The sequence below is a fragment of the Protopterus annectens genome, chromosome 12.part0, assembly GCF_019279795.1.
Source record: "Protopterus annectens isolate FY-2018-M chromosome 12.part0, PAN1.0, whole genome shotgun sequence".
Classification (NCBI taxonomy): domain Eukaryota; kingdom Metazoa; phylum Chordata; order Ceratodontiformes; family Protopteridae; genus Protopterus; species Protopterus annectens.
Window position 1 is genome coordinate 896,946,254 of NC_056746.1, and position 25,159 is coordinate 896,971,412.

The following is a 25,159-nucleotide window of genomic DNA, read 5'->3' on the forward strand; positions in this document are numbered from 1 at the left end:
TCAGAAACAGAAGAGTCTAGAATGTCAGGAACAGAAGACGCATGTCTAATTTTGATTATTTTTGACAGGAATGTTTGAACACACACAACCCTGGGCCTAGCTTTCAGTTTACACCAAGAGGCACTCTGTCTCTTCACCCAGGACTGGCAAGAGTGGTTCTCCCTTGCCCAAAGGCACTAGGGCCAGAAGATGCATCTAACCCCTGATCCATAGTGACTGTAGGAACAAAACCAGCAATAGTCAGTGAAAGAGTAGCTGTCTGAGGAATCAGTTTTAGTCACAGCAGAGTTCCACACCTGCAGCTGAGAAACTTAAACAGCTTGATCTAGTGGCAGAGGCTATTACCTCATTTCCTTCTTGTGGATGGAAGGAAGAAAAGATGAAATGGCATGCTCTTTCATGGTTAATCCAAAAAACGATGTCAGATTCCCAGGAAAGCCTGAAAGCAGTAGCTGAAGAATAAAGTAATAAATTAACTTCTCCACAGTAAAAAGCACTCCTACCCTAGTCCCAAAAGTACATTCAAACTTTCCTCCAAGAGAAAGTGATCCTTCTGATTAAAAGTAATTAAAGATCAACTGACAGCCATGAAAAAAAAAATACTTTCGCAGCTTTATTTCACAGAAAAAAGTATAGTTACCAAGGTTGTTCTCCCAAAGGGAACAATCTGCGCACAATGGAACAGCATTTGTAAACCTCAACAGGATTTCCTTTGGTGGCAGAAAAGCTCTGAAAGGCTTGGTGCCCAAACCTAATGGTTTAGGCATGTGGAAGATGCCCTGAAGCTTTGAAAGCTGACTGGCTGTTATATACTTAGCAGGATACAACCCATATAAGCTTAGGCTACTACTGTGGGTCATTAGTATGAAGAGCACTATTCTGCTTACCTGTAAGCCCTTCTTAAGCCTTTTTAATTATGCTGGAAATGAATTTCCTGACTTGCTGGTTTACTTACTGCTATGGGCATTGCATACCACGTGCACTCCTATGTTTAATTTTGCAATTTCTGGACTGGCTTAAGAAAGATCTGACTTTGGTGACTTACCATGGTTACCAAAAGAAACAAAAGTTCACTTTTCCTGGGATATCAAATACTTCAGAAATTTAAACCCACAAATTGTGAAAATTGCCTGTGAAAAATTAACATTTCCCCCATTTGAATATTTACTGTTACAATACAAAAAAAGAAGTTATGTACTTACCACAACATTCCTTCCATGTGAGTTGTTCATCTCGCCTTCATTTTACAGATGGGTTCAGAGCCGATCCCTCGGCTCCGAGTCGGCCTACTACAAAGCTTAAGGTTTCCAAATAGCTCTAGACCAAATCCCTATCCCATGATGCACCTAGAGTTACCTCAGATCTTGTTTGCTGCGTAAAATAATGCCATATGTCATTCTATAACTCCATAAGAGAGAAAGTATAGAAGGGTTGAGTGACCAGGAAGGATCTAGCATCTCAGTCTTCGGAAAGCCTAGGAGGGGGTAGGAGGGACGGACTTAAGAATGAAGGCAAGATAACAACTCACATGGAACGTTATGTTAAGTACATAACTTCTTTATGTGAAGTTGTTCTATCTCACCATTCATTCTTACTGATGGGTAGCATCCCAAGCACGATCTACCTCAGGTGGCTCATGGGAGTATATTTCTCAGGACCGTGGATCCAAATGAGGCCCTGTCCCTGGAGACCCTGTCAACTTTGTAATGAGTGATAAAGGTATGAGGTTTCGACCAAGTGGCTGCTGCACAAATGTTATGAATAGGAAGTCTGGCAGAAGATGTAGAAACTGCTTTGGTTGAGTGAGCTTTAATTTCATGCTGTAGGGGCATTTTGGCAGCTGAATAAGCAAAGGTGATACAATCAGATAACCATTTAGACAAGAGTTGTTTTAGCCACTGGCATACCTTTCCTGGAGTCTGAAAAGGAGACAAAGAGCTGATCTGATTTCCTGAAATCTTTTGTCCTATCCTAATAAAATCTGAGCTGTGAACATCAAGTTTGTGCATGTATTCTAGATTGTTGGAGTGGCTGGGGAAGAAAACTGGAAAATCAATAATTTGGTTGAGATTAGCTTCAGTGCAAACTTTAGGCAAAAAGGAGGGGATTGCCCGAAGTAAGACTCAGTATGGAAAATCAAGTAAGGAGGTTTAATAGACAAGGCCTGAAGCTCTGATACTCTGCGGGCAGAAGTAATAACCACTAAAAAGATAGTTCCATGACACAAATTTGAGGTCACATATGGAAGCTGGTTCAAATGGAGGAAGAATAATGCGGGAAAGCATAATTTAGATTCCATGGGGAATAAGGAAATTTCACAGGTGGTCTAATATGAAAGGTCCCTTTGAGAAAGGCTTTGGATAATTTGTGTGAAATAATATTCAGTCCTTCAAATCCCAGATGAAAGTTAGAAATGGCAACAAGTTGAACACAGACTGTTGCTGCTGCAGCTCCAGCTCCTTTACTGAATATCAATGTCAAGAATTCTAGAATAGAGGCCATAGGGGCTCGGTAAGGATCAATATTGTTTTTAGAGGCTCATATAGAAAAATGTTTCCATTTGTTGAGGTATAGCTTCTTCGTAGAGGATTTATGAGAGAACAGGAGAATTTGCTTCGTCTCACTGGAAAGGTTATGGAACCTGGCTATAATGGGAATTGGTAAATATCCAACACTGCTGTTAAATAGAACAATAACCAAAAAAAAAAACGTTGAGAGCAAAAACCTCTTTTGCTCTCAACGTTTGTTTTTTTTGGGGTATAATGGGAATTGGAGCAGCCAAGCTGTCAGCTTCAGGGACTGCAGAGAGGGATGAAATTCCCCCGACAAGCGAGTCAGAAGGTCCGGAACTGGGTCCATATTCGAGGAGTCCTCCAAAAGATGAAGTCGAAGAAGGGGAACCAAATGTGACGAAGCCAATGAGGAGCTATTAGAATAATGGTCCCTCCCAGGGCTTTTGCTTTCTGTAATACCTTGGGTATCAATAGGATTGGTGGGAATGCATAAAGGAGACCCAGGGGCCAAACGTAAACGAATGCGCCCCTTCGGGCTTCTCCCGGAGGAATCAGGGCAAAGTAGCTTCTGCATTTTGTGTTCATGTGACTGGCAAAAAGGTCACAGCAAGGCTGGCCCCACCTGCAGAATATCCTGTCCGCTATTTCCGTTTTGAGGGACCACTCCCGGGGTAACAAAATTGCTCTGCTCAGCTAGTCTGCTATCATGTTGGATTTCCCCGGGATGTGCATTGCTAACAGAAAGCGCTGGGTGGATATAGCCACAGCCATACTCTTAGGGCCTTGCAACAAAGGGGGTATGACCTTGTTCCTCCTTGTTCAAGTACCAGACCACTGACATGTTGCCCGTCTGAATCGCAATCGTACCCAGAGGAAGAGAGTCCTGGAAGTACTGCAATGCCAGAAGTACTGCTCTCATCTCTAGATTGACTGATATGCAGATGTGTCTCTTGATCGGTCCATGTGCCTTGGGCTGTCCTTCCCTGAAAATGCCCCACCCTATCAGGGAAGCGTCCATGGTCACTGTGGCCGCTGATGGGGGTTACATGAGGTGAGGTCAACCACCACTGAAGATTCCTTTTTGCAGGAGTTTGTGATCATTGTGTGACATGGGGAGCTCTTGGTAAGACCACTGAGTGAACAGCCATTGCAGTATCTGCATGTGTTTACGACCCAGTGGTATGGCCAGAATTGCTGAACTTCTGATGCTGGTGCCTTGTTTTTGGATATTAGAATGCGGACCTGCTGGCAGAGAAGTAAGATTCTTTCTACTGGAAGTCTTAGCGTGGTGGTGGTGTTCAGTTCTGCTCCGATAAAGACGACATGCTGCGATGGCGACAAGGCAGATTTTTGAGTTTATTGCAATGCCCAGCTGGTTGCAGACTGACAGAGTGGATTCCTTGGCCTGAATGAGTTGATGCCTGGTGGTGGAGGTGAGGAGCCAATCGTCTAGGTATGGAAACACCTGGAATCCTAAATGTCAGATGAGCCGTGACCAATGCCATGCATCTGGTTAACACTCTGGGGGCTGTAGCCAGCCCAAAGGGCAGGGCTCGAAAGTGGTAATGATTGGCTCCCAGCCAGAAGCGCAGATGATCCCTGGATGGCCTGGCCATTTTTATGTGGTAGTACGCATCCTGGAGATCTATCGAGCACATCCAACTGTCTTTCCCTAAGAAGGGAAGTATCGACTGAAGTGTGACCATACAAAACTTCTTTCTTTACAGATTTGGTCTGCTGAGGTCCAATATAGGTCTCCAGTCCCCTGTCTTTTTTGGAACTAAAAAGAATCTTGAGTAAGTTCCGGGACCTTGTCTGGTCTGCTGGGACTGCTAGGAGGACTCTTTCTTAGCAACATCTGGACCTCTTAACTGTTGCTTGTTCCCTGCAACTGGGTGGAACGTCCGGGATTTTTCTTGTCGGTGGTGGGGGGTGTGGCAAATGGGATGAAGTATCCTCTGGAAATTATACTTTGTACCTAGTAGTCGTTTGTACCCAGATGCCTGGCTCAAAATAAAGATAAGCGACCCCAGACTGCCTCCAGCGCAAGACAGTCGGGCCTCCTTTCAGGAGTGCTGGTAGGGCTTCCCAAAAAAGTTCTGTCACCCTAGTTTTGCGGACCCCCTCTGCCATGAGGGCATCTTCCATTATTACCCCCTCCTCTGCCCTTGGAGGGGGGTTCACCACGTGTGTCCCGAAAGGCTCCTTGGGATTTTCGAAACCACATTTTCCCTCCCCTTTGACCCTTGAGGTAGGGTCTGGTAGGGGTGGAAAAACGGACTGACGGCAGACAGTCTCTCCTGCTCACACCTGGTCAAAGTTTCCTCAACTTTGGACCCAAAAAGAGACTAGCCGTCAAAAGTGGTATTCACAAAGGATGACTTGAAGGGCTCCACGAAAGAACACAAGCACATTCAGGAATGTCTCCTAAAAGCAACTCCTTTACCCGCTGCCCTGCTTGTTCCATCAGCTGCATATGAAATGAGGCACATGGATGAGTTAACAATGGAGTTGAGGGTAGCAAGCTGGGAGGCAATTTTGTCTGTAGCTCCCAGTGTTACTGTACCCTGAAGAGCACATCCCAGATCTTTAAGGAGATCTCTTTGTAGTCTCGTAAAATGGGTTAAATAGTTAAGCGGAGTGCAAAAGTTGCTGAACTAAACATGCGCTTCCCATATCTATCCATAATCCTGGAGTCTGTGTTAGGAGGACTGATAGACGAGGAAGTTTCAGGCATTTCCTTTTTGGTGGCTGCTGCCACCACCATGGGATCAACTGGCACACCTTTGGTTAAGAAGGATTTATCTTGGGGGGGCAGATATGAACTTATTAGACCTCCTAGGGACAGGCTCCATGGGGTCCAGAGACTCCCACTCCCTACGTGAGACCAGCTGCATAAACTCATCGAAGAGCGAAGATACCCAAGAGGTGGTGGGCTGAAACCCGAAAGCCTTCAGGAGAACAGACTCCTCAGTAGGGTTGGTGGGCTGCCAGTTACCCTTCTGCCCAAGGATTTCAAGTACCTCTGCAAATGAGATATCCTCAGAGGGGGACCCGTGGAGACCCTTCCGATTCATCAAAGTCAGCAACAGATGTTGGGGACTCCAGAGGAGAGTCTAAATATTTCCTCTTACATACACTCTTCCTGGGGACCTCATCAGTTGGAGCTTCTGGTGAGGTCTTGGAAAAGCATGGGCCACCCAATGGGGCTTCCTGAACCTCTGGGTCTCTGCACTTAGCTAGAATCTGTGAAGCAGAAGCAGACACAGGCGCTTTAGGGGATGAATAAGCCAGACCTGAAGTTGAGGATGTCTTGGGAGACAACTTTCATGGCTTCGAAGGCACCCTTGCTCCGATGTGAAGGGACTGACTGATCCAAGGAAACAGTCAATACCTCCGGCACCAGGACAGTGGGCTCCGAGCCCGAGGTAGTAGCAGAGCCCATCCGAGCCGAAGCCCAGGGAGGCAAAATCGGAACAGACAAGTCGGTTCGACTATCCTCCCCGGACCCGACCAGAGAGTGTCAAGCTCCTAAAGTCCTCTATCGGCGCTGAGGATGTCAAGAGTGAACGAAACTGAAGACACTGGAGCAGGCTTCGGCTCCAAAGGCTCCACAATCAGCAAGTCCGACTCCTCCAGCTTAGAAGGACCAGTATGGCTCGGAGGAAGAGTTATATAGCCGGCATAAGGGTCTTCGGCTCCAAAGCCGCCTGGGTTGGAGCCGATAATTTTGCAAAGGCTGGTGCCTGCAAAAGCTTCTGCACCACCCGATCCACATCCAAATCTGAAAGGCTGACAGAAGACCAAGATGAATGGATCGATGGTACCAACTGAAGCAGTGGAGGTTTAGAAATTTCGGCTACTGGTTCCAATACCGGGGACCGGCTCCGAAAAGAAAAGACAGTCTGCTCAGAGACCTATGGAACAGATGTCAAACGTTTTAGCCTTTTTTGAAACCACAAAAGTCTTTGAGGACTTTTAGGACTTACTAGATCCATCCTGGTCACTCAAAGCCTCCTGGAAAGAAAGTTTCAATAAACCCCTGTCAATAAGTTTTCTCTTTCTCTCTGAGAACTCGAGAGGAAAAAGAATGGTATATGGAACATGTTTCTTGTAAGTGCAAGGCACCTAAGCAGTAGACACAATTAACATGGCAGTCAATAACAGACATTCTGCCCACATTTACGGCATTTTTTAAAACCCTGAATTTGGGTGTTTGTCCTTGTCATCAGCCATAAAAGAAAAAATTGGACACACCCAACAACAATATGGATTAACCCTCTAATAAAAAAACAGGCTAAATACACACACTAACACACAAGCCCTTTAAACTAAGGCTAACAAGTAGAAATGTAAATAAGTCTTCTAATAAAAACAAGCTAAATATAATCACACAAGCCCTTAACTAGGCTAAGAAAATTACACACACACCTTTTTCTAACAGATGTATCAAAATAACAATCACTAAACTGCACACTACTAAAATTCAAGTCTAAAGCTGTGACAAAGGTCACTAAGTAAGCATACAATACTAATACTAAGCAAACAAGTGACAAAGTCACAAACCACTTTTTAGTCAGAAATCTAAACAGGCCTAATAAACACGAGGCCAACTATACAAGTAATAAAAAGGCACACAAGGGAAAGGGAAACTACAACATAAAGCTGTAAGAGCTTAACCAACTATAATATTCAAGAAATATCAAAAATATTCTGAAATGTAAGAAAAGTAAGGTTTTTACTGGCCCGAGCTAGTAGAACCTCTGATCTGTTGCAATGGCAAAGTAGACCTGAGGTAACTAGGTGCATCATGGGATAGGGACTTGGCCTCGAGCTATTTGGAAACCTCGAACTTTGTAGTAGGCAGACTCGGGGGCCAAGGGATCGGCTCTGATCCCATCAGTAAGAATGAACGGCAAGATAGAACTTCACATCTGGACTTGCAACTGATAGCTATGTGCCTCAAATATAGGTTGCCCTTCCTTTTTAAGCTATGCATTAGTAAATGCCCTAGACTACAAGAGGATGGCTCCAAGCTAGAGATATCTTAAAGTTATGCAAGTCAGACGAAAGCAGCAAATGTTTGTAGCCAATTTCTTTGGATAAGGAATACTACCATAACAAGGACATCTATGTTGAGCAAAGGCTTCCCACATCCCTGAAATGTAGGATCGGGTACAGTTTTCTTCTTTTCCAGAGAAAAACAGATGCAATTACTGGGAACCAAATAGGTGCCCCTCAACCACCAAAGGGCTTTTTGGACTGAGAAAAAAAGCTGCACAGAGAAGAAAAAGGAAAAGAGAATAGTCTGGTTAGGCAGATTATGGCTGGCCATACTTCTAGATGTAGCATTACCTCTAGCCCTTGTTAAAAAAAACTCTAGGAAAGTAAGACTTTTTAATCTCAAAATGAGGAAAAAGGATGCCAGTGGGCTGTATATTTTTATTTAAGCCACTCCAAAACAGTGTTGCAAGGGAGAAGGTGAAAAGCCTTGACCCATGCACAGACACAGAAGGTGCATTAAATGTTTGTCCCACTCAGCCCATGTTCAGTCAGCAAAAGCAGAAAGTAGAATTTAGAAGGAACCTGTCAAGGTTACCCACATAAAATGATTAAGTAGTAGTTATTTTCTAAAGACAAAAATAAAAATCATTAGCAGAGCAGAAGGATCAGAAAGGAAAGATGAACGAACTCATGCATATAGAAACATCCCCTTCCAGAAGGCTGAGAAGCCATCTGCTGCCATAGCCTGAAGTTCTGGAAGTTTGGTGCAGAAGGAAGGAAGTTGCCTGTTGGTGTTGGAGGCAAACAGGTCTATTTGAGGTGTACCCCAGCGGTGGGCCAGGTCAAGGAAGACGTCCCTGTGAAGCATCCATTCGTGTGTGTTTGTCATGGACCTGCTGAGGGAGTATGCCTGAGAATTCTGTTGTGAATGTGTGTAAACCGCCTGTAAAGTTATTCCGTGGAAGGTGGCCAGTTTCCACACCAGCAGATCTAGTCTGCAAAGCAAATAAGATTTGGTTCCCCCCTGCTTGTCGAAATACTACAGCACTGTGGTATTATCTTTAAAGATTTTTAGTGGTCCTTGTTGGAGATAGGTTTCGAAGGCTCACAGGGCCAATAATATTGCCCTTATTTGTCAGAAGGCTCACAGGGCCAATAATTTTGCTGTTATTTCTCAGATATTAATGTGTTCTTTCCTGTGTGGCCCTGGACGCACTCCTTGCACTTTCAGGTGCCCCAGAGTTGCTCTCCAGCTCAAGTCTGAAGCATCTGTTTACATGATCTGTTTGGGTTGAGGTGGTTGGAGGGGAAGACTCTGGTTGAGGTTCAACCTGCTAAAGCCACCATTTTGGGAAATTTATCTGAAATCCCAGAGACTGTAGGAAATGTATGGCAACTTGTAAGTGTTGCAGGAGGGCCTGCTTACAGTCTGCCTAAATGAGCAGGTTGTCCATGTAAGGGAATATCTGGATTATTTTTGTCCTGCAGAAGGCAATAACTGGAGCCAGACATTTAGTGAAGACTCTAGGTGCAGTGGAAAGCCCAAAAAGCAAGGCAGAGAATTGAAAGTGAGAGCAGCCTACAGAGAACCTCCGGTATTTCCTGAAATGGACCTTAGAGATGTGAAGGTAGGCATCCTTGACATATAGGTTTCATAGGTTCATACTAGGCTATCTGCCCTAGGCCATTTATAAGCCTAGCCAGAGTGTGTTTGGCTTTCGCCACCCATTTTAAAATTAATTTTGCTATGCGCTTTTTCGAGGTTAGTATACTGTGCCTCTTGTCTAACAGTGACACAGAAGTGATACCCGGGGTAAACCTACAATCTCCCATCCACTCAAGATTCCTCTTGAAGAGTATCAACGAGGGACTCTGCCTAACCTGGACTGGGATTTTATTCCAGAGTGAAGGGAGCATCTGGGTTATGAATCTGTCTCTCCAGCATGTCCTATTTATTTCAGTGCTGAAGTTCAAGTCTCTCAAGCACGTAGCTGGATGGGATTTGGATTTTCTGAGGTGCAGCATGTCCATTAATTCTGGGTTGGACATGGCTTTATACGTCAGGCACAGATCGCCTCTGAGCAGGCGGTATGCCACTGAGTAGAGCTGGAGTTTCTTTAACCGGGCAGCATATGGCATCTGTTTGAGCCCTTTGACCTCTTGGTGAGGTACTTTTGGGGTCTTTCCAGTTGCTGCAGGTGTCTGGTAAGGTACATCCCAAAAGGGGCATTGTACTCAATTATGGGCCTGAGGAGGGATGAGTAAAGAGGCACGATGACCTCCCCTGTTCTAGATGTGAATCCCTTCATGATTAGGTAGGCTATATAAAATGTTTTTCTAACCACTTTGGCCACATGGTTGTCAAATGAGAGATTGCTATCAACTTGGGTCCCCAGGTCCCTAATTACTTCTTCTATACTTAATGGATTACCACCTATGTGGTAATTTGTGGGCACTTTGTTTTTGCCAAAGGGGATGACTACACACTTTTTGGCGTTTAGCTTGAGGCCATGGCTCTGGCACCAGTTGTCTGTTTCTATGAGGCCCTTTTGGAGGATGCTTGTGTCAGCTGGAGAGTCGATTATGGCGCCCAGTTTGCAGTCATCCGCGAACCTGGTCAGCCACAGTCCTTCCGTGTTGGCCTGTACCTCCGAGAAATATATACCGAACGAGAGGTCCCAGGACTGAACCTTGTGGGACGCCACTTGTAACTGGTTTAGAGTCTGACATGACTCCAGCAATTCTAACCATGTGGGTTCTGTCCTTGAACCAGTTTGCAAACCATCTAGTGACATAGGGGTTTATATTTAAGCTGGTGAACTTATCTCTAATGCCCGAGTGGGGTACTGTATCGAAGGCTTTTGCGAGGCCCAGGTAGGCTGTGTGGACTACCTTCCCCTCGTCAATGGCCTTGGTGACAGTTTCAAAGTAATTGACCAGGTTTGAGAGGCAGGATCTGCCCTTAAAGCCAAACTGGGTAGGATCCAGTGTCTGTAGGTCCCCAATATCTTTATTTATGAGGTCCATGATGATCCTTTCCATAGCTTTGCAGACCAAGCTAGTCAGGCTTATGGGGCGATAGTTTCCAGGATCCATTGAGGCACCACCTTTGTGGAGAGGGACCACTGTTGCTGTACGCCACTCTTTGGGTACATATCCTGTAATAAGGCTGAGATTGAACAGTAGTTTTATGTATGGGTTTAGCTCTTCTTGGAATTCATGTAGGACGCAGCCCGGGACACCGTCTGGTCCCATTGATGCTGTGTTTTTCGCTTTGGAGAGGGCGGCTCTTACCTAAGCATCTGAGATGTCAGGGGGGGCAGCACACTGCTGGGATAGATATTTGCCCTTTTGGTTGGGGGGGGGTAAGTTTGCGCTGAACCTGTCAGCTAGGATGCTGGCAATGTCTGTGGGTTCGGTGTATTTTTTGTCATTTTGGACTAATTCTGAGCATATCTGGGAATTCCCATCCAGGTTCCTAACATAACTAAAGAAAGCCTTGTGATTATCCTTAGTGTCCTGTGCAATTTGTCTCTCAAAGCTGGCCTGACGGTTTTATGAGTGCCCGCAGTTTTTTGCTAATACTGATCAGAGATGCCTTCCCTTTTTGGGATTTTGCTCTATCATGTAGTAGCTTCCTCCTTCTATTGTATAGTTTGTTTATGGCTGGCGTCCACCAGACAGGACGTCTGCCTTTGGAGGATTGGGTCTTGGTTTTATTTGGGATTGCATGATACATGCATTCCTGAAGGTGTTCATAGAATGCGTTTATAAAGGATTCTGCGGTCTGGGCTGTATTTTCCACAGGCCCGGGGGCTTTGAAGGATTTTACCTCAGTTTTGGGGAGTGTGAAATTTGCTTTAGAGAAGTTTTTCACTGTGGTTTTCTGGGCAGGGGGTGGGGTCGGGATGTGAATATCCAGTGAGATTAGTTTATGGTCTGATCTTACCAGTGAGCGATACACTTCTGGTTTGGAGCATAGAGTCCCCATGTTGGTGATGATCAGGTCCAGTATGTTTTCCCATCTTGTTGTTCCATAGCATTTGAGTTTATAAATTCTAGGAACCTTTGGGCTAGGGTGTTGGAGCTAGAGTAATGCTCTCAGTCTATGTTTGGGTAGTTGAAGTCGCCCAATATAATGGTGTTTGGAGAGACCTTCATATTTCCCAGTGCTCTCAGGAAGGCCGAGTGGGGTTCCTGGGTTTGGGAGGGTGGTCTGTAGCAGGCTATAAACTGGAAGGCAGTTTTACCCACTGTTAGTTGCACATGGATAGTCCATGATGCTTCGTGCTGTGCCACCAACCTTGAGGTGTGGGTATCTTTGACAAATATTGTACTCCCCCTCCTTTTGTGGTTCGGTCCAAGTTTTGGGGCCGAAAAGCATGGTATGAGGTATAACCTGGTAGTGCTGGGGTGCTCTCACTAGCCTTGAACCATGTTTCTGTTACTGCACAGATATCGATGTTCTCCATGCTAAGGAGAGCTTCGAGTGCATGCATCTTGAGGTTTAGACTTCTGGCGTTGAGTAGCATTACTCAGTTTCTTATCCCTTGTGATACCTATGGAGGTGGGTTTGTCTTTTGAGCCTTGCCTAAAAAAGGCACTACGGGGGTAGCAAGAGCCTTTGCCAATATCCGAAAGCCAAGGGGTGACAGGTGCAAGCCGTCCCTAGCGAAGCATCGTGGCTTGTCTAGCATGTCATCCCAGGCTGACAGGCATTGGATCCCCTTTGAATAACACCAATACTTAAGCCAATTGTTGAAATTGATCATCTTGTCTTCAATACTGTGGCATCATTCTTGGTGAGGGTAAGATGCTACTCAAGGTCAGGGTCATACTGGCCTGGGCTACATGCTCAGAGAGCTCCTCTATGTCTCTATTCATGTAGTCCAGGGAGGTACATCTCAGGTCATTCACACCAGCATGGACAATGACTGAGTCATATTTGTACTTGCCTTGGAGTGACCTGAGTGCTTGTGTTATGTGGCGGATCCTAGCGCCCGACAGGCAGCTCGCCGTGACCTTCTCCTTGTTCAGCCTGGTGAGTGGGACGTCAGTGTGCCTGACGATAGAGTCACCTATTACAAGTGTATCAGGTGTGTTGTTTAGCCTTAAGGGCTGTGACTGTTCGGCACACTGGCTTTGAGCTATGTGTTGCACGTGTTTTGTTTTGGGGCAGCGGTTGCTTGGGTGTCTGCTTTGGAGGTCTCTGCTGCTTAGGCAGATTTTTATTTAGAGCCTCCGAGTATGTTTTTGTGTGTTTGGTTTGCTGTCGTGGTAGGTCTATGTGAGACTGGAACTGTAGTGAGTGTGGTTTCCTTCTCCTCCTGACTGGTTACGCCAGTACTGAGTTGAGAGAACTTAGCCTCCAGTTTGGCTATATGGTTGCATCTCTCACATGTGTTGGAATTTATTGGGAGGAGGAGAGGGTTGTCTGTGTACATGAGGCAGTTGTAACATTGCCTCAAGATTCCCAGATTCACCAGCTGGACCGGAGAGGAGTTTGACAACTGACCTATGGACATGCTAGAATAGTATTGGGAATTCCTTTATATTTGAAAAAAAGGGCCAATGGGGAACAAGGTACTCAAGGGGAGTTTGTGAGGGGTGTAGTGCTTTTAATTTTTTAGTGCTGACTTAGTGAGCAAGTGCCAGGTAACTTAAATGCAATGTGTTACAGGTAACCTAAATGCAAAAACGACAAACAGTAACTTTCTTTCAAGTGAAGCAAGGAAATAAGTACAGTAAGCAATGCAGATATCACTAGGGATCCACAGAAGCGGTGGAATTAGCGTTTCAGGGAAATAAGCAAACAAGCATACAAACAAAGCTAGATTCAGCAGGCCTGGATCTAGTCTATGCTACAGCAAACAAGGTGTACTAATTTCAGTAAGAAGCAGTTCAAATATGCAGGCACTATAAGCCTTTAACCAGAAATTCCCAGCTCAGAAGGGCAGAGTCCAGCCTCTCCTCCCACAAGAGTCAGACCAAGAACACTCAATGTAAAATAACTGGCCTGAAGCCCAAGTGCTTAAACCAGAATTAATACACTTTTAGAATAACAGACACTGAGCCCTCAATCAGCAGTTCCCAACCTAGAAGGATGTAAGCTACCTGTTCTGCCACTACAGTGCAGACCACAAACCTTCTTAATGTAAAACAACTGGTCTGAAGCCCAAGTGCTTAAACTAAAAGGCTTAGAATGAGTTACACCAAGCAGTAATAAATACAATTAAGTACCTTTAAGATGATACAAAAGTAAAATAAAGTAAGAAGAAACACGAATACAGTAAAAGCAGACAAAAAAATTTAGGTGGAAAGAGAGAAAGGAAAGAGAGAAAGAAGTAGCAGAAACTAAGCTGATTGGCCTTCTCAAATGTTCTCCCTGTACTGGGTAGAATGCGGTAATGACACTAGACTGGGAGGAGGGTCCCACATCAAATTTACACTAGGGGCGGGCAACTGCAAATCCACCAACTACTGCACCAACAGGGAGGGAGGGTGGGAAACAAACTGCAGAAATGTTTCCCACAGCTGAAAAGCAGCAGTGAGCCTTTAAATGAAAGTTTTAAACAGCTAAAGGAGCCTCCAGAAAAAAAAAAAGAGTTTAACTGCAACAAGTTATCAGAAACAACCCAACAGATGCTTAATAAAAGTTAATACCTCGCACACAGTGAAACTAGATAGAAAAATACACAGTACACAGTGCTATAAATAACAAAGAAAGAACAAAATAAACAAAAAACAGGATACTTAATGTTATATATTATAGCTCCGAGTTTCCTCAGTGTCCTTCCTTCGATCAGCTCAGTGTGAAAATCAGGTGAAAATATAAGGTGGCCATAAACCCTAGAGGGGTAGGAGTGGGAAGAGAGTTGGTAAGGTCAGCATACTGAAGGCTGGCACCTGAAGGAAGAGGTTGAGTATAGAGAGGTCCAGAATTAGCCTCCAGGGATCATCTTTTCTTGGAACCAGGAAAATCCTGGAGTAGAAGCCTCTTCCTTTTGCACACAGTGGAACTGTCTGAATGGTGCCTTGAACCATAAGGTTGTCTAGCAGAGGCTGCAAAAGAGGGGGTGCTGCTCTTTTGGGGGCTGTGGGATACCCCTTCTCTTTGGAGCCATGGGTCAGGTCATAAAATACCGTTTTCTATTACAGAAGACACCCAGTTGTCAGAAGTGATGAGTCTCCACACGTAGTGAAAGAGATTCAGAGAGAGGGACAGAGTGAGTAGGTGGGGGTTCCAAGGTTGGCAGGCAGTCACACTACCTACCTTGTCTTGAAAGGGCAGCCTCTGGCCCTTTTTGTTGTAATGACTTGAATAAGTCTGCCACTTTTGTTCCAAACAGGGCTGTATTGCCCAAGGTAGCATCAACCAGTTTGGGTCTAAACATCATCTGGTAGAGGTTGGAGGCATAGCCAGGAGTACCTTTCTCAAGGCACATGCTGATGCTGGTGACCTGCCTGAGGTCTCAGCAGCATCGTGACTCCACTTGATAGAGTCTCTGGTAACCTGATAAGTAAGGGCAACTAGGGAAGACAGTGAAGCTTTGGCAGCAAAATCAGGGGAGACAGACAATTCCTTTGAGGTGTTCTCCAAAAGGGATAAGGCATATTTTGCCATGTGTGTCCGATAATTAGTAGCTTTTGAAAGCCACAGTAGTAGAAGTATATATTTTCTTACCCAAACGTTCCACAGTTTTGCTGTCCTTGTCAGCAGGGAGGAGAGTGGTGGAAGGCAACAGTTCTGAAGCCTTATCAGTGGAAATGGAAATTGAGGCAGGGTCTACAGCAGGACACACTTAGAAATTAAGCAGTCTCAGGGACTTTATAAAACCTGTTAGGTCTGTGTGGGGCAGGGGGCTGAGTCCAGACTGAAGGATGCTGTTGAGAAGGCATCCAGTAAAGCAGGCAGAATAGGAGGGACAGCAGTAAGAGCTGGGAAACGCATCTGAATGAGGTCATGATACTTTTTTTGCACCTCTGTCATTTCAGATTATTCCCACTTGAAATGTTCCTTCATTTTAGTAACAGTTTCACCAAAAGTTAAATCCTCTTGCTGGGGAGTCAGGGTCAACAAATTCTTCCTCTGGGGAGTCGTATCACAGGGGAGAAGGCAGCTGGGATGTATATGAAAAGGGATTCTTCAGAAGAATCGGAGAATTCCTCCTCTTCCCTCTGAAAGGAATCTGATGCCCAAGGCCTAGGGCTCAGTATAGGAGGAGGGATTGTGGAGTGGTAGGCCGTAAGGTCATAAAGGCATTAAAAACAGGCTCTGGCTGAAGGCCTGCCAGTCCGGGGTACATTCAGGATCAGGAGATGCATGCTTTTTTTTCTTCCTTTTAAGAGACGGCCTACCGGGCGTCTGAACAGAGGAAGGCTTGGTATTGGATGATTGTAAGACAACGGAGGGATCAGACGGTCCCTGCTGAAATCGCAGGTCCCCCCCAGTGTTGGAAAAGCCTCTGTGGATGTGCCGTCTGCGCAAAATTGTACGGCTTCTGTGTAGATACCGGCTGTATCCAAAGTTGTTGAGCCAGAGTCTTCAACCAGGCTGTCGGACAAAGGCTGAGAGTCAAAGGAGGCATAGTAGGCCTCACTGTCTTGGCCTTCTTTTTTGGTGGTTCAGAAGGCAATTCGGCGGAACCCTCCATACTCAATGCTGTTTGACACGTTGTTTTTCTAGGTATAAGTTGAATGCGTGGAGACAGCTGCAGAGAGTTTAGGGCACAAACGCCTGGGCAGATGGTGCAGGCCTTGGAGAAGTGCGATTTACCTAAATAAAGCAGACACTGATCATGGGCGTCCTTGTGAGGTATCCGACAGCTGCACTTACACTTTCTGGACGACATGAACATGCATTAGAAACAAAATAAGTAACTGAAAAGGTTCCCCAACAGGTCATTTAACTGATTTCTCTAATATCAGACAGCCAGGAAGGAACATCTGAGGTTCTACTGGCAGCTGCGAAGTTCTGAGGGCTGGTGCGAGAGGATGTTACTTTTATGGCCCATGTTCTGCTAGCCATGTCAGACGTCCCCCACACACCCTACAGTGACTGAAATCTTTTGTATACTGGTCAGACATTTGGCTAGCAACAGGAGTAAACCCATATGTACTGAATACTGCAACATGTGAATAAAAGGACATACAAAGGTTTCATTGCTTGCACAGTAAAAATAAAATTAAGAAACTGAACAGTTACTGCAGTTGAATCAGTTAAATAAAACTTGTGCTGTACAGTTGTGTAAATACATACCCTGCCAGGACATGCTGTGGACAATTTGTGGAGAGACTGCGCGAGATGAATCTTGGGATTGCCAACTGTCTCTCCAATTGGGTCATGGTCCTTCTTTCCAGCAAATGCAAGTTGTGAAAACGCAGCCTGATAGCCAGGTGTATCTTCAATATCAATAAAGTGCTCATCATCAGGGATAGTATCATCCTCAGGAAGCTCAAACAGGCCAATCTGAGCTTGAAGAAGTGGGGTCCTTCCAAAGAAAAATTGGTAAGCAACTTATTCTTATACTTTTTGGAATTACATTATCCTATAAAACATCAGATGCTTTTAAACAAATACTTATTTTATTAGATGGCTTTAGTATTATTCATCTGTTAACCAGACAAGACCAAACGGACGAATTGTACTTTCAAGAGATACACAGGAGCACTGTCTAGATAAAAAGGTAGTTGAGCAGGCATGAAAACTTAACTACAAAACAATGAATGCAGTGTGGCACAAACCTAGGAATTGCAGGCAGTGTGTCCGGCTGTAACCAATTCATCAGCCCTATGGAGCAAAGCACTTTCCAGCCCTGGTAAGGATCAACTTTGTTTCCTCAGCCTCAAAAAATACCAAAGTCCAATCAAGTTAATTTGGCAGTGAATCAAAATACAAATCAATATAAAGTAGAATATTAACTCCTAAAAATAACATACCTGCTCTTCTCTAAAAATAGGTTTGTAGTGACAGAATGGATACAGGCTAAACAAATGCTTCATTTAACAAAAAACTAAAGGTATTCTGTGCCTCTTCCCCTGTTCAGAGTGGTTTGACATTGGCTGAAGGAGCTATGCTTGTGGGGACGTACAAAGACAACTTTGGAGCACAGTGCAAAGATGAGTGTCCAGCTTTCCAGCAAACCCCAAGAGTAAAGACTACTACTGCAGCACTTATCCTTACAATAAGCACCAGCTGTTCACCTGCCCTAAACTCATGCACCCAGATCCAGATGGGTTTGAATGACCCTGCCCTGCTTTTTACCCTTGTGGAATGTGACAAGTGGCCTACACATACCTACTGTGCTACTTCTTCAAAGAGATCAGTGGTTTACAGACAATTCAGAAGCCATGTGTGGCAGGAAATGCAGGTTGGTCTTGAACTCTCAAGCCTTACAAAAGGACAGAAATTATTTCCTGCAAGAGGGACTATCCCTCCAAGATCACGTGGAAGGAGATGAAAACCATCAGGAAAAAGAGCATTTTCCAATGCAAAAACTAATGATTTTGAATAAGCAGTTTCGAACTTAGAATGGTAAAGCATGTCAAAATTCAAATACCAAATAAAGGAAAAGACAGCACTTTTAATCGCTTGACCAAAAGTTGTTAGACCACTCCTGCCAGCCAAAGGATCATAATGCGCAGAAAAGTACAGTTGTGTACACTTACCATAAATGTAGATGTTTGAGTGTATTCACTGTTGCAGTCATCAATTTTGGGTTATCTGCTTGCAGTAGCCCTCAGTCGGCCTGATTATGAAAGTCTTGGGTCCTGCGTCGGTTGCAGTCTCATCTTCCATGACATCAGGTAGTCAGGGGTATAAAGCATGCAGCCGATGCCATTACGTCAGTTTTTCTTGCCCCAGATGTCAGGTGCCCCCATAAGGGGAAGCAATTAGATACAAGGTTACACCTCCAACAAAAAAGCAAATATACCAAAAAATTGCATAGCAAACAAGAATAGAGGTACAATCAATAGAAGTCAGGGGGCTGAAGGGAGGGTAAGCAGAACTGCAACAGTGAATACACTAACATCTACATTTATGGTAAGTGTACACAACTGTACTATGTTCTTTGTGTTTCACTGTTGCAGTCATCACATTTTGGTAGACTCCCAAAGCTAAGGAAGGGTGGAGGCAATTAGAATTAGGACCAGCTATAAGGCCATGCAAGACTGCAGTGGCAAAGCCAGCTCTGGATTTAAAAAAGATTGGCAAGTGGTAATGCTTGGTGAAGGTATGTACAGAACTCCAAGTAACAGCTTCTATGTCCCTGGTAGGGACACCTCTGAGAAAGGCTGTAGAGGTAGATGCAGCCCTGGTTGAATGTGGTCTTATCCCCTGTGGAGTAGGTTTTCCATGGCGCTTACAGCAGAAATGAATGCAGTGGCCCATCCACTTAGAAATAGTTTGCTTTGAAATGGCCTTCCCCTCTGCAGCAAATGCAACCAGCAGCTGTTCAGATTTCCTGAGAGGTTTAGTCCTGTCCAAGTAAAATCGAAGTTGTCTTGTGCACGTCCAAGGAGTGCAGTATTCGTTCCCCTTTGTTCTGTAGATTAGAAAATGTTGGCAAATGAATAGACTGATTAAGGGCCACATTGGATACCACCTTGGGCATGGAGGGACTGGTCCTGAGGGACACCCTGTCCGCATGAAAGATGAAAGGCTCCACAGCCAAGAGAGCCTGTAGTTCAGACACCCTTCTTGCTGAAGTGATGGCTAGAAGGAAGGCTGTTTTCCAAGAAAGGAAGTTCAACTCTGCATTTGCAGCTGGGCTCAAAGGGAGGTAGAGTGAGCTTTTCCGATACAAAGTTAAGGTCCCAGGGCTGGGGTAGGGGCTCTCCTGGGTGGTCTTAAGTTTTTGCCCCCTCTGAGGAACTGCTTCAGCAGTGGATGAGAGAAGAGGGGTGGTTCTGTATTGTAATGAGCTGAAATGGCTGAGGCATGAATTTTGATGGAGGAAAAGGAAAGGCCCTTATGAAGCATCTCAGTTAATTATTGAAGTATCTGAGGTAAATTGGGCGCTGCTGTGCTCATCCCCCGAGTTTGGCTCCAGGAACAGAATCTCTTCCATTTTTCAGCATACGATTTTCTAGTACTAGGCCACCTTGTCTCCAGAATGACATCCATTACTTGCTTACTGAAGGATAGTAATGGCGAGATCAGGTAATTAGTCAGGCTGCCAGGTTCAGGGTTTGAAGCTGTGGGTGCAGAATCTGGCCCTCCTGCTGGGACAGCAGAGCAGGGGTCTGAGGCAGGTGCCAAGGCACCAGCGAGACACTGCACAAGAGAGCGCACCAGTGCTGCCGTGGCCAGTCTGGTGCAATCAGTATTGTCCTTGGTTTGTCCTGTTTAATCTTTAGTAGTACCTTGGAGAGGAGAGGCAGAGGGGGAAGGCATAAACTAATAAGTTTTTCCAGGTGAAGGACAGGGCCATCCACCTTCCAAGCTTGTTTGCGGGGAGTCCTTGTGCAGAATTTATGCAATTGGTAGTTCAGGGAGGAGGCAAACAAGTCTATCGCTGGGCTCCCCCATTTGTTTCTCAACATGCTGAATATCTTTGGTTACAGTTTCTACTCGTGTGGGTCCATGAGATTTCTGCTTGGGTCGTCTGCCAGTGTATTTAGCTTTCCTGGCAGGAATGGAGTATGTAGGTGCACTTGGTAGCTCAAGGCTGTGTTCCACAGAGACATGGCTAGTCTGCAGAGAAGATACGAGTGGGTTCCTCCCTGCTTGTTTATGTACCACATAACAGTGGTGTCTGTCTTTACCAATAATTGTCCTGGAAGAATGTGGTCCTTGAAGGCTGTCAGAGCATTCTGTACAGCTAGCATTTATTTTTGATTGATATGCAGGTGCATTTGACTTGGGTTCCATTTGCCCTGAATGCACTTCCCTGCCAATTGAGCCCCCCATGAATAGTCTGATGAGTCTGTTAGGGTTTGGGCAGCAGGGGGTAGAGTGAATGGCAGTCCCTTGTGGTGGCAGGCCTCTGCCCACCAAAGGAACTATCTGTAGACAAGGTATGATAGGAATCATTGATTCTAGTTCCTGAGAATGTTGACACCATAGGCTTTTTAGATACCATTGCAGTTTCCTCATATGCAGTCTTGCATATGGAATTAGTAGAATGCAGGAGGTCATGAACCCCAGGGCTTGCAGTATTTTCCTTGCAGATAGCTGGGTCTTTGTGGCCAGTAGTTTGAAGTAGGCTGTCAAATGAACTTGTTTCTCTGGCATGAGGTAGGCCATCTGGGAAGTTGTATTCAAGCTTGCTCCCAGGAATACAATTTGTTGGCAGGGTACAAGATGTGATTTTTTGTTTATGGTGTACCCCAGAGAAGTTAGCAATTTCTTTACAAATGCCAGATATTTTAATAGTATGTCCTGGCTTTCTGCCTAAATTAGACAATAGTCCAGGTATGGGTATATCTGAATATTTCTTTGCCTGCAAAATGCAATGACTGGAGCTAGGCACTTTGTGAATACATTGGGCGCAGTAGATAAGCCAAAGGGCAGTGCAGAGAATGGACAGTGCATGTAGCCTGCTTTAAAGCGTAGGTATCTTCTGCAAGATTCTCTTATTGGGATGTGCAGGTAGGCTTCCTTTAAATCCAGTGTTGCCAACCAGGCATCTTTGCCTAGCATAGGAAGCAGCTGATGAAGAGTTAGCATCTTGAATTTTGGGATTACCAAAAATGTGTTTAGGATAGACAAGTCCAGGATAGGACGCCAGGAATAGTCTTTTCTGGGTACCAGAAAAAGTCTTGAATAGAAACCTTGTCCCCATTCTTTTTCTGGGACAGGCTGAATAGCTCTGATGCTTAACAGAGAGAACTTGCTTTTGAGCCTCTGCCCACTGATTTGGGGGTAGATCTGGCCAACCGTTTGGGGTTGGTAAAGAGTTGAAGTGGAATCAGTATCCTTGGGAAACTATATTTAAAACCCATTTGTCCTGGGTAATGAGTTCCCAATTGTTTGCCTGCAGGGCAATCTTTCCCCCTAAAGGAACAGTCAGTTGTGCATGGCTTGGAAGGTTTAAAGTCAACTCATTGAGAGTTTACCATGGGGGAAGTCTTACCACTCCCTGCTTTGTAAGTGGGAGCCCCCCACTGCTTAGTCCTGTAAGTACCTTGGGACTGAAGCCTGGGTGATCTGCTGGCTCTGGGTTTGGACTGAGAAGGCCTGGAAGAGGCAGGAAAGGACAAATTCTTAGAGGACCAATGCCTACTCAATCTGGGAGGCTGTACTTGTAGGAAATCTTTACAGTTTGCATAGATTTAGCTTTTTCCTCCATCTTTTCAAGTACTACTACTGCTTTATTGCCAAACAGGCAGTCTCGGTTTAAGGGAGCATCCAGCAAATTAGCTTTGCTCCTTAAGCCAAACGTGTCTTCTAAGTACAGACCCAGTGACAGCAGCCCTGCAAGATGCCTCTAATGAATCAAAACCACATTGCAAAGTATGCTTTCCAACTTGTGCAGCAGAATGCATTAAATCCTGTACATCTTTATTTTCAGCACAGTCAGGAATCATCATTATCTGTTTAAGCAATCCAATATGCTGCTGATGCTTTAACATATGAAACCGGCAGTTTAAGTCCCTAATGGCCAAGGTTGCAGAAGTGTACACCTTCTTACCCCATCTATCCACTGCCCTGGAATCTCTATCAGTGGGGGTAGGATTTTTGGCAGAAGTAGCCTTAATGCCCTTGAGTCCCTGTGAAATGGTCTCAGGATCCGCAGTAGAATTTTTAAAGAGGAACTTGAGAGTCAGGGACCCTGTAATACCCAATCAGGTTTTCTGGGAGCAGGAGGTCAGGAACCAGGCTAGATTCCGAGAAGGCATCAACAATGTCCGGTATAGGAGGGATAGGCTAACGGCTTGTGTTGGGGCAGGAGTAAGAAATCCCTAAGCCTCTTTGGACTCAGAGTAATTCTGGCTTTCCCAGCGAAAATGCTCCCTAAGAGTATGCAAGGTTTCAACAAAAGTGAAATCCTCTGGAGGGGAAGCAGAGGGAATGTAGTCTTCTGCATCCGAATCCTCATATGTAGATCAGGGTAAATCCTGGTCAGAGGAAACAAAGTTCAGAGTCCTGATCAGAAGGAAAAATCAGTCCTAGGTCTCAGAGGGGGAAGGGTGGCTTCCCCTGGTTAGAGTAATAAGGTCTTCAGCCATTCTTATTTGTTTTTTTAGGCAAAGGGGCCTGACCATGCGGTCTGGGCATTGGTTTTCTAGGCATGGATCAAGTTTTAGGCCTTGAAGAATATGGCGTCTGTTTAATATGCAAGTCAGTAGGCCTGAATGCACCCTCAGAAGCCGATGCCTGCACAGCGGCTCTGGACCCATCCAAGGTAGAGACGCCTGCAGGTTCTACAGTTGAAGAAGCATCCTGCAGCATACCGGACTACGAATGGGTCTCAGTAGAGGCCTGCGAATCTGAAGTAGTGGGTATCATGGACTGCGAAAGCACCTCACTGAGTACCGGCGAACTGGCGACTAGCTTGGGAGAAGCGTCGGCGGCAGCTTTGGGCCTATGCGGTCTGCTCTTTTTATCTTTGCATTTTTTCGGAATGTCGGTAGTCAGGTGGCTTACTGAAGCCATTTCTGCATAATTGGACAGAGTACCAAAATATTTAGAAGCGTAAATAAACCGAAGACTAATAGTTTGAGGTTTGAATAAGGCACAAAACCGACAGCAAGGTACGTCGTGGTCTGGGCCTAAGCAAGGAATGCAGTACGAATTAAAATCTTTGTGGCATTTGCTTTCCACAAGAAATACAATTGTTAACTTTGACATCGGTTTAGTGAAAGAAAAAGGTTCCCCAACGGGGTGCTTAGCTTATTTGAAGACTTCAGTTTTGAAACTCAAAAACGAAAATTTCAGGAGCCAGCAGACCTGCACTTGCGAACTGCTTCTGCTCCGGGCATTGCAAGGCAAGAAAGACTGATGTAATGGCATTGGCTGCATGCTTTATACCCCTGACTACCTGACGTCATAGAAGATGAGACAGCAACTGACGCAGGACCCAAGACTTTGACAATCAGGCCGACTGAGGGCTACTGCAAACAGATAACTCAAATGTGATAACTGCAACAGTGAAACACGAGGATCACCACCAAACATGTGCACTTCAAATATGAATCCAACTGAGGCCCTTACATTGCTAATGATCTGCAAGTTGAGTGGAACACAGTATCATATACTGAAGGTTGAGATAGATGACCTTCTATATGACAGAATAAGACTAGAATGCTTCCGTCCCGTGTCATTTACTTGACATAAGGGTTTGGAAGCAGATCTATAATGGGAGTTTGGCCCTAAAATAGCACAGAAAGTACAGTTGTGTACACTTACCATAAATGTAGATGTTAGAGTGTACTCATTGTTGCAGTCATCCCACTTGGGTTATCGGCCTGCAGGTAGCCCTCAGTCGGCCCGAATACCAGAGACTTAGTATTTCTGCATCGGAGCTCCAGGACTGACGTCAGGGGTATAAAAACAGGCAGCCAATGCCATTACATCAGTTTTTCTTGCCCCTAATGGGGGAGCTAAGTTATGGTGGGGAAAACACCACCAGTAAAAAGTAAATACCAATACCCCTGAAAAGGATGAGTAATAGCCATAGACAGGAGAGAGAGAAAAAACAGGGGGCTGGAGGGAGGGAAACCAGGACTGCAACAGTGAATACATTCATACATTCAAACATCTACATTTATGTTAAGTGTACACTATGTTCTTCATGTTTCACTGTTGCAGTCATCACACTTGGGTGGATTCCCAAAGCTGAAGGGTGGAGGCAGTCAAGAAGAGTTGGGGCTGGTTAGTATGCCTTGCAGGACTGCGGTGGCAAAGCCTGCCCTGGATTTGGAAAAGATAGGCAGGTGGTAATGCTTGATGAAGGTGTGTACTGAACTCCAGGTAGCAGCTTCCAGGATGTCGCTGGTAGGGACTTCAGAGAAATTCTGTAGAGGTAGATGTTGCCCTAGTGGAATGTGTTCTGACTGGCTTCCCACGGTGCTTGCAGCAGAAATGGATGCAGTGTGCTATCCATTTGGAAATGGTTTGTTTTGAAATGGCCTTCCCCTCTACCCCTGTTGCAAAGCTGACTAGTAACTGGTCAGGCTTTCTGAAAGGCTTAGGTCCTGCCAAGGTAGAATCTAAGTGGTCTGTGCACGTGTCCAAGGAGTGCAGGATCCTATCCTCCTTATTTTGAGGATTAGGGAAGAAATTAGAAGTTATGTACAAACCATAACGTTCCATGTTAGTTGTCTTCTCTCGCCTTCTTTCTTGCTGGATGGGTTAGCTTGAGAACTCCTTTTACCAGCTCGAGGCAACCCTATATCCCATGATGCAAGGTGGGACTACCTCAGATCTCGTTTGGTAGCTAACATACCCTGCTAAGGACTAACCTAGAACAACTAGGAAAACAAAAACTACTAACAAATGACTCTTCTACTGAAGACTCAGGAGGGAACAACCTGAGAAGAGGAGACTCTTCAAGATCTGTCCAGGCCAGGGGGAAGGAGGGAGAAGACAACTAACATGGAGCGTTACGGTATGTACATAACTTCTAAATGTTAAGTTGTCAATCATTCTTGCTGGATGGGACTAGCACCTGTATCCCGGGTGGCTCAATGGAACA

At 45.1% G+C, this 25,159-nt stretch overlaps 1 protein-coding gene across 1 annotated transcript in view; it reads right to left on the reverse strand.

Moving 5' to 3' along the window:
* The window catches only part of CSE1L (chromosome segregation 1 like), a 1,337,268-nt gene that overhangs the window by 77,157 nt on the left and 1,234,952 nt on the right, over positions 1–25,159 (reverse strand). The window contains exon 22 of the mRNA XM_044088970.1: positions 16,777–17,008. Coding sequence (XP_043944905.1) covers positions 16,777–17,008 — 232 coding nt within the window. The remainder of the gene's footprint in view (positions 1–16,776; positions 17,009–25,159) is intronic.